A 9,411-nucleotide genomic window follows, 5' to 3' on the forward strand; every position below is an offset into this window, starting at 1 on the left:
AAATCTTTTTTCAAGTTTCTTAGTTTCTTTGCATTGGGTTAAACATGTTCTTTTAGTTCATAGAAGTTTCTTGCTACCCACCTTCTGAAGTCTGAATTTGTCATTTCATCACACTCGTTCTCCATCCAACCTTGTTCCCTTGCTGGTGAGGAGTTGTGATCCCTTGTAGGAGGAGAGGTGTTCTGGTTTCGGGTGTTTTCATCGTTTTTGTGCTGGTTTCTTCCCATCTTTATGGATTTATCCACCTGTCGTCTTTGTAGTTGCTGGCTTTCAGATTGGATCTCTGAGTGGATGTTCTGTTTGTTGATGATGAGGTTATTTCTGTTTCTTGGTTTTCCTTCTGTCTGGCCCCTCTGCTGTAGGTCTGCTGAGGTCCACTCCAGGAGCCGCTTGCCTGGGGATCACCTGCAGCAGCTGCTGAACAGTAAGGGTTGTTACCAGTTTTCTTCTTCTGCTATCTTTGTCCCAGAAGGATACCTGCCAAGTGTCAGTCTGATCTCTCCTTTATGAGGTGGCTCTTTGGATATACAGGGGTCAGGGAGCTGCTTGAAGAGACGGTCTTTTCTTTATAGGAGCTCAAATGCTGAGCTGTGAGCTCCGTTGTTCATTCAGAGCTGCTGGGCAGGTACAGTTAGGTCTGCTGCAGCAGAACTCATAAACCGCTTTTTGTTCCCAGGTGCTCTGTCCCAGGGATTTAGGGCTTTATGAGTTTCCGTTATGCTGCTGCCTTCTTTTTTTTTCCTTCGGAGCTGCCCTGCCCAGCAAGGAGGCAGCCTAGTCACTGTCTGCCTGTAGAGGCTTTGCTCAGCTGCTGTGGGCTCCGCCCAGCTGCCGAGTGAACTTGCCTGCAGTGCTGTTTACAGCTAGTGCTCGACTTACAACCACGATTGGCTCCGACAGACCAGTCGTGACACGATTTGGTCGTAAGTTGAGTAGGCTATATGTACAATACTATGAAATGATGTTATAAAAATCTCTAAGTCATATTTTATCATAATTTTCTTTCATTATTGTTATATATCATAATTTTATTTGTTCATTTTATGCCATTTGTATCATCTCTATACCATTTTGTTTCTTATTTTTACATTCATCAGGTTTAAGTAAAACACTGCATTACCAGTACAACTGGTTTAATATTTGCAAAACATAGAAAATTACAAAATACAGGTGCATACAAAAATACAAAATACAGGTGTAAAAAATAACATAGAAAACATTTTCACAATTGCAAAACATATCAAAATATATAAACATATATGAAATATTTTTTTGGCCGCTGGTACTGGGCTGCAGATCATTGATGTTGTCATCTGAGGCAGCAGTTGGGGTTACCAGAGGTGGTTTTTTCATAAACATGGTGAACTTTGTCTGAATTGTATGTTTCTTTTTTACTTCATAAATTTCACGATACGGACGAAACACATTGTGCGCCATCCGTTCAACCCTTGCAAATCATTCGATGTTTGGGGGTCCATTGCTTCCAGATGTATAAGAAGTTGATTGGGAAGGGTTTGATGAAAAATATCCAAGACACAAAACACAAATTGCTGTACCGAGTCTGGGATAACAGTTGAAATGGTGCATGCGGAGATGGTAGTGCTGCCGGAAGCTGGTCCCCACTGTCATATGCCCAGCTGGGCAACGTTTGCACTGCCAGATGTGGAACAGTCGTGGCTAGCGATTGTGGTCGTAAAGTCGAATGGTCGTAAGTTGCATAGGTCGTAAGTCGATCAATACCTGTATGTGGGTGTCGTTAGAACTGCCTTAGCAATGGTGGCCCGCCTCTGTTAAGGCGGAGTCTCTCTGTAGTGGCGGGTTGCCTTGGCAACGGCAGGCTGCCTCAGCATTGGCTGACTACCTCCATAGTTTTGGAGTGCCTCGGTAATGGTGGACGTCCCTCCCCCACAGAGCTGGACCGTCCCGGGTTCAGCTGCACTTGCTGTGAAACTCTCAATCCAGAGAGTTTCTGATTGCTGTTCTCTTGTGGGGGTGGGACCAGCCGAGGCTGATCGCTTGGCTCCCTGCCTCAGAGCCTTTTTTTTTTCTTTTTAAGTTGATGTTCCAGTCACCTGTTGAAGAGGCACCAGATTCTGTGTGTTTTCCCGTGCGGCGACTCACTGCGCTGGCTTAAACTGCGGCACTGAGATTCATGGCGCTTTTTGCCCTGGAATCTACTGTCCTGGTTCCCTGTTCGGTCCCCTTTTTAAACAGATGAATGGGTGACTTCCCGTGGCTCCAATCGCCAGCCAAAAGGGCACCCGGACCAGTGTATTTTGTACAGAGAACTGCTGTGCTGGGGTGCTGACAAAGCATCCGCGCAGGGCAAAGCAGCGGCGCTGGCCAACACCGCCGCGCTGGCAACCTGTGGAGCTCCTCCACCTGGGAATTTCCTAGTCTGTGGGCAATAAAAATGCAGTGTCCACTCACCCTCTACGCTTTCACTGGGAGCTGCAATCCTGAGCTGTTCCTAAACGGCCATCTTGGATCCACCACCCATCACAACTCCTCTGCCTAGTTCTTAAGTGTAATTCTGTATACTGTGGCTTGTCATCTTGGCTCTTGTGATTCATTTAAATATTGGTAAAGAAAGTCTCATTAGGGCATAGTTTCATATATTATAGCACATAGCTAAATAATTATGTAAACATGCAGGTGTTTGAAAGTATGTATTATAGTTTGCTCTAAATCAAGGCAAGGGTAATATATAGTGAAGTGATAAATTTCTTGATATTTTTAATAATTTACATATTTGAGATTAATTCTTAACATAAAACTATAAATTTTTTAAAATCTATTTTCAAAAGAAATTATCTCTGCTTTACTCAGTGTATGCATTTTGTCAATAATTGTTCTGTCCAGGCCTTCCTTAAAAATCATATCTGTTCCTACCACTCTGAAATTGCACTATTCAAGGTTAAAGATAAACTACTTATCATCAAATCTCCTACTTTTTTCTCATACGTCATGATTTCTTCTAATATTTTTCTTTTGATTTCCATTAACCTGCTCTTAATGATGGCTCACGCCTGTAATCCCAGCATTTTGGGAGGTTGAGGTGGGCGGATCACCCAAGGCCAGGAATTTGCAAGCAGTAAATAATAAAGTATCTTAATGAAATCTAAGCAAGTGTCTGGGCACAGTGGCTCACGCCTGTAATTCCAGCACTTTGAAAGGCGAACACAGGCAGATCATGAGGTCAGGAGTTCAAAACCAGCCTTATCAACATGGTAAAACCTGGTCTCTACTAAAAATACATTAATTAGCTGGGTGTAGTGGCACACGCCTGTAATCCCATCTACTTGGGAGGCCTGAGGCAGGAGAATCACTTGAACCCAGGAAGTGAAGGTTGCAGTGAGCCGAGATCACGCTACTGTACTCCAACCTGGGCGACAGAGCAAGACTCCATCTCCAAAAAAAAAAGAGAAATCTAAGCAAGCTTATATGGTAATGTTTTCAGAATTTATGTATTTATTTAACAAGCACAGTATGCTTACTGTGTACATGACACTGTTCGGACATATAGAGAAATAGGAGGTTTCTACTTTCAAAGAGCATATAAGCTACTTGGTTCATAGTTAAGTGACAATTATGATAGTATGACAGTCTCAATAAGTAATATAGATATTAAATGACATGAGACTTATTCTCTGCATTTTTAGTTCCTTGTTACATAAGATGTTATTGGTATATGTTTTTATTAAGATGAATTAAGGTTAATCAAGATGAATTCATGTGACTGGAGATGCATATTGAAAGATCGGTAGGATTTAGGTAGGAAAGTGCAGGTTAATGGAAATCAAAAGAAAAATATTATAAGAAATCATGACCTATGAGAAAAAAGTAGATTTGATGATCAATAGTTTATTTTTTAACCTTCATTAGTACAGTTTCAGAGAGTGGTGGGAACAGATAATGATTTTAAGGAAGGCTTGGGCAGAACAATTGTTGAGAAAATGGATACACTGAGTAAAATGGAGATAATCTCTTTGAAAATAGATTTACATGTCTCCATTTTAGGATTTAATTTTGTAAAGTGGTAAATATGGAATGCATATGAAAGCTTTATAAAAATATTCAAATATAAACTTTAGAAAAGTATTCAACATAAACCTTACAAAATATTTTTAGATGGAAGCTATAAAAAGTTTTTTCAGTTATGCCATTTCTATAAATTACTATAAATTTGCAGATACTAAAATTAGTGGAAAAGTTTCTACCTTATTGAAAAAAGAATGTTCATCTATATCGACTGTTCTGAGTGAGTTAAATATTCTGTGGATTAAAGATGTACATATCAGTGGTCTTTAGGTGTGGCTTTAAAGTGACCAGCATCTTGTTTTTGATCCTCATTTCAGGAATTTATGTCAATGTGTTGTGGAAATCATTTGAGATGAAGCTTGCAGGCTGGTGCGGTGGCTCATGTCTATAATCCCAGCACTTTGGGAGGTTGAGGTGGGTGGATCACCTGAGGCCAGGAGTTTGCAACCAGCCTGGCCAACATGGGGAACTCCTTCTTTACTAAAAGTACAAAAATTAGCCTGATGTGGTGGTGCACGCCTATAATCCCAACTGTTCTCGTAGCTGAGACACAAGAATTGCTTGAATCTGGGAGGTAAAGGTTGCCGTGAGCCAAGATCGCACCAGTGCACTGCAGCCTGTGCAACAGAGTGAAACTCTGTCTCAAAAAAAAGATAAAGTTTGCAAATTCTTTCTTAGAAGATAATGTAGATGATACCTTTATAGTTACGTTAACAAGCACAGTATAACAACAATAAAAATATTAAAGCATCTGTTCTTCACTGTTTACTGAATGCCAAGCACTAACATATTATTTTATCATTTAAAACAACTATGTGAGATTTAGTGATAATATTCCCTTTTTACAGATGAAAATATGAAAAATAGCTTAAGTGACCTGCCTTGAGGTTACATACTTAGTTATCAGAAGAGCTTGGATTTGAACCCACTTATACCTCATTCCAAAGCTCTGTTCTTAAATACTTTGCTTACTTTTAGTGTGCATCAGAATCAGCTGTGCAGTTTTTTAAAAAATGCAAATGCCAGGACCACATTCTAGATTTTTGAATAAGAATCTTCAGGCTTGAGCTTTGGACACCTGTACATTCTTTTACATGATTCCTGGGTGTATTGTAGTTAAAATAAGTAAGAGGAAGAAGAGGAATAAAGAAGTAATATTAGGCAACATTTAGGGGAACTTATATGCCAGGCATGTTCTAAAATTAGATCGTTTTCTATGTTATTATCTTCATTTTTTAGGTTTAAAAAATAAAAACATTCAGTAGAGGTACATAGGTTACCCAAGGTTATATAGCTATTAAGCAGTAGAGTTGAGATGGGATCTCAGACAGTTAAAACTTCAGAGACATCATCTTAACCGCTACACCATATTCTCCCTAGAATCATGAACTTTTCTACCACTAAAATTTTTAGGGAGTCTGCCACATCACATGCAGGAAGGGTCACCCTGACCATATTCATCTTAAAACCCCAATATAATTGGTTCACTGGCTTCTGCTAGAAAGGAAGATATTATCACATATCTCTCTGTTAGACTTTTGTCAGCACTATAAAAATGTTAAGAATATAGAATCATAAAAAATATTTTCTTTAAAAATTAAATTATTATCTTTATTTTCTGTTTATTTATTTATTTATTTTAAAGTTCTGGGGTACATGTGCGGATTGTGCAGGATTGTTGCGTAGGTATGCACATGCCATGGTGGTTTGCTGCATCCATCCTCCCATCATCTACATGAGGTATTTCTCCTGTTATCCTTCCCCAATACCCCCACCCCTGTTATCCCTCCCCTAGCTCCCCCACCCCCCTACAGGCCCTGGTGTGTGATGTTCCCCTCCCTGTGTCCATGTGTTCTCATTGTTCAACACCCAGTTATGAATGAGAACATGCAGTGTCTAATTTTCTGTTCTTGTGTCAGTTTGCTGAGAATGATGGTTTCCAGCTTTATCCATGTCCTTGACAAGGACATGAACTCATCCTTTTTTATGGTTGCATAGTAGTCCTTGGTGTAAATGTGCCACATTCTCTTTACCCAGTCTATCATTGGTGGGCATTTGGATTGGTTCCAAGTCTTTGCTATTGTGAACAGTGCTGCAGTAAACATACGTGTGCATATGGCTTTATAATTGAAGGATTTATCATCTTTTGGGTATATTCCCAGTAATGGTATTGCTGGGTCAAATGGTATTTCTAGTTCTAGACCCCTGAGGAATCGCCATACTGTCTTCCACTATGTTTGAATTAATTTACACTCCCACCAACAGTGTAAAAGTGTCCCTATTTTTCCACACCCTCTCCAGCATCTGTTGTCTCCAGAATTTTTAATGATTGCCATTCTTACTCAATGTGGTTTTGATTTGCATTTCTCTAATGACCAGTGATCATGAGCATTTTTTCAATATTTGTTGGCTGCATAAATGTCTTCTTTTGAGAAGTGTCTGTTCGTATCCTTTGCCTACTTTTTGGTGGAGCTGTTTGTATTTTTCTTGTAAATTTGTTTAAGTTCTTTGTAGATTTTGGGTATTAGCCCTTTGTCAGATGGGTAGATTGCAAAAATTTTTTCCCATTTTGTTGGTTGCCAGTTCACTCTAATGATAGTTTCTTTTGCTGTGCAGAAGATCTTAAGTTTAATTAGATCCCAGTTGTCTGTTTTGGCTTTTGTTGCCATTGCCTTTGGTGTTTTAGTCATGAAGTCCTTGCCTATGCCTATGTCCTCAATGGTATTGCCTAGGTTTTCTTCTAGTGTTTTTACAGTGTTAGGTCTTATGTTTAAATCTTTAATCCATCTGGAGTTAATTTTTGCTTTTTTATTCAGTTATCTTTTTTTAAATACATTATCTCTGTTTGAAATACCACACCCATCCACCAGAAAATACTCATGGTTTTCATCAGCTCAATTTGCATTTAAACATGTTTTATCACCTTCATTAATATTTGATTAGAGGTAACTGCCCTTTGACCTTTTCTTAAACCATTCTTGTGACAAATGGACCAAGTACTCCTGTTTAGCCATATATAATGTACCCTGCTTCCCTTTCTGATTATTGATAATGTCAGGGACTATAGAAAACTGTTTTGTCTTTGTGCCCTCTCCTGTTCTTTTAGTATCTGGACTGACAGCCTGATCTCTGCCGTACTCTTGATTTCATTTTTCTTTTCCCTTGTCTCTGTTGTCCCTTTTTTCCCCTACTTCTTGACATTCACACCTAAAGCCTGGTCATTTTAAGACTTTGCTGATAAGAATGCTTCTTTTCTTCTGGTCTGAAGACTAGCCATTCTACGTGTCTAGTATAATTTTTGGATTCTCACACCTTCCCTAATAAAACATTCTCCTCGTAACCAAATTTTCAAATTAGGAGCTATTCTGGATATTTAAGGTTGGCAGGAAGGTTTGTCTTTGATAACCAAGATTTTGTTGTATTTATTAACTATGCACTAATCGTTTTAATTTCTATCATGCTCTTCAGAGTATTCTCAGTTTTATTCATAGTTTAATTACTCAAAATTCTCCTTATATTATCAATATATTTTCTCCCTAGGAACCATCTCTTTTTGCTGTTGCCAAATTGTTAGAAACTGGTTTAGTTAATATGCACCGAATAGAAATTCTGTGGAGACCTCTGACTGGCCATCTACTTGAGGTAAATTCTCTTTCTTAAATATATTTAATTATTTTATAAAGCCTTGCACACTGAACTGATGATTCTAGATAGCCATTTTAAAAATCATCATTAACTTTATTCCTCTTTTCCTGACCCTGCACTTACTTATGTTTGTACATTTTATCAAGGACTAAAGTTGTTTTGTAATTTATTTGATGACGGAATTGGTTGCTTTTATTGGCTGAAAATGGGTGACATTTTAAAATGAGAAATATCAGTTAAATCAGCTGCTAGTTTGATACCCCTTTTATTATACAGTCTCTTAATCCACCTCAGTTTCAGGTAGTTCTGAAACTTCAAGGCAGTTAGGGCATAGTAAACACTGCTCATTTATAGCCTTTGCTATCATCATGAGATAACTTTTTTTCTTTTTTGAGATGGAGTGTTACTCTGTCATACAGGCTGGTGCACAGTGGCACGATCCCGCCTCACTGCACTGTCCACCTCCTGGGTTCAAGTGATTCTCTTGCCTTGCCTCCTGAGTAGCTAGGATTACAGGCACATGCCACCACACCTGGCTAATTTTAGCATTTTTAGTAAAGATAGGATTTCACCATATTAGCCAGGCTGGTCTTGAACCTCAGGTGATCTGCCTTCCTCAGTCTCCCAAGTGCTTGGATTATAGGTGTGAGCCACTGCGCTTGGCCTTCATGATGAGATAGCTTTCTGCTGAGGGAAAAATGGTTTGGTATCACTAATTATAGATAGTGCTGGAGAGTTTTACCTGGATTTACATTGTCTTACATTCAGGTTGAGGTGATTCTGAATAGTTTCTGCTTAAAAACAACCTGCTTCTGCCAGTACATGTGTTTGTGTACAGTTTAGGTTTAGGTTACTATAGTCCTTTTATGTTATTCAGTAACCTAGGAAAGTTCTTATTCTTAGTAAGAAAAACAGGCTGACTTCAGTAGTTCACCCCTAAAATCCCAGCACTTTGTGACACTGAGGTGGGAGGATTGCTTAAGCCCAGGAGTTCGAGACCAACCTAGGCAACATAGGGAGACACCATTTCTACAAAAAATTTAAAAAATTAGCTGGGCTTGATGATATATGCTTGTAGTTCTAATTACTTGGGAGGCTAAATGGGGAGAATTGGTTAAACCCAGGAGGTTGAGTCTGCAGTGAGCCGTGATTGCGCCACTGCATTCCAGGCTGTGTAACAGAGTGAGAGAGCATGTCTCAAAAAAATAAATAAAATAAGAAAAACAGATGTACATGAACTTTCCCCCCATTTTATTGGGATAACTTTCATGAATGATTAAAGGCTTTATGCAGATTTCTTCATTATTGGATGGTCTCATCAAAGGGCAACCAATAAAATTTTTTGAATATTGACATATTATTTGATTAATGAAATTAAATTAAGAACCTTGGTATTAGCTTGCTTCTTTTGTTCACCTTGATGATTTATAATTTACTTTTATGAAATCCTTTCTTTTCTGTGAATTGTTTTAGTTTAATCTTTTTTCTTCTGTCTCTCTATTGCTTGCTCTTGCCCTTATTCAGAAGGTAAGCTCACTTATATTTTGGGTATGATTTTTCTTTTAATGCTTATTGAATATTTAATACAACTTTTAAAATGTAAAATTAGGGCCAGGCGTGGTGGCTCAAGCCTGTAATCCCAGCACTTTGGGAGGCCGAGGCGGGCGGATCACGAGGTCAAGAGATCGAGGCCATCCTGGTCAACATGGTGAAACCCCATCTCTA

At 38.9% G+C, this 9,411-nt stretch overlaps 1 protein-coding gene across 5 annotated transcripts in view; it reads left to right on the forward strand.

Annotated features, from left to right (window-relative positions):
- Nucleotides 1-9,411, forward strand: part of MON2 (MON2 homolog, regulator of endosome-to-Golgi trafficking) — a 135,864-nt gene that overhangs the window by 73,387 nt on the left and 53,066 nt on the right. For 3 of the 5 annotated variants that reach the window (XM_017510187.2, XM_017510190.2, XM_017510192.2), the window contains exons 20-21: nt 7,582-7,683; nt 9,211-9,213. In XM_017510187.2, coding sequence (XP_017365676.1) covers nt 7,582-7,683; nt 9,211-9,213 — 105 coding nt within the window. The remainder of the gene's footprint in view (nt 1-7,581; nt 7,684-9,210; nt 9,214-9,411) is intronic. The other 2 variants (XM_017510188.2, XM_017510191.2) reach the window with 1 other exon arrangement.

This window comes from Cebus imitator, unplaced genomic scaffold (assembly GCF_001604975.1).
Source record: "Cebus imitator isolate Cc_AM_T3 unplaced genomic scaffold, Cebus_imitator-1.0 Scaffold433, whole genome shotgun sequence".
NCBI classification, from domain to species: domain Eukaryota; kingdom Metazoa; phylum Chordata; class Mammalia; order Primates; family Cebidae; genus Cebus; species Cebus imitator.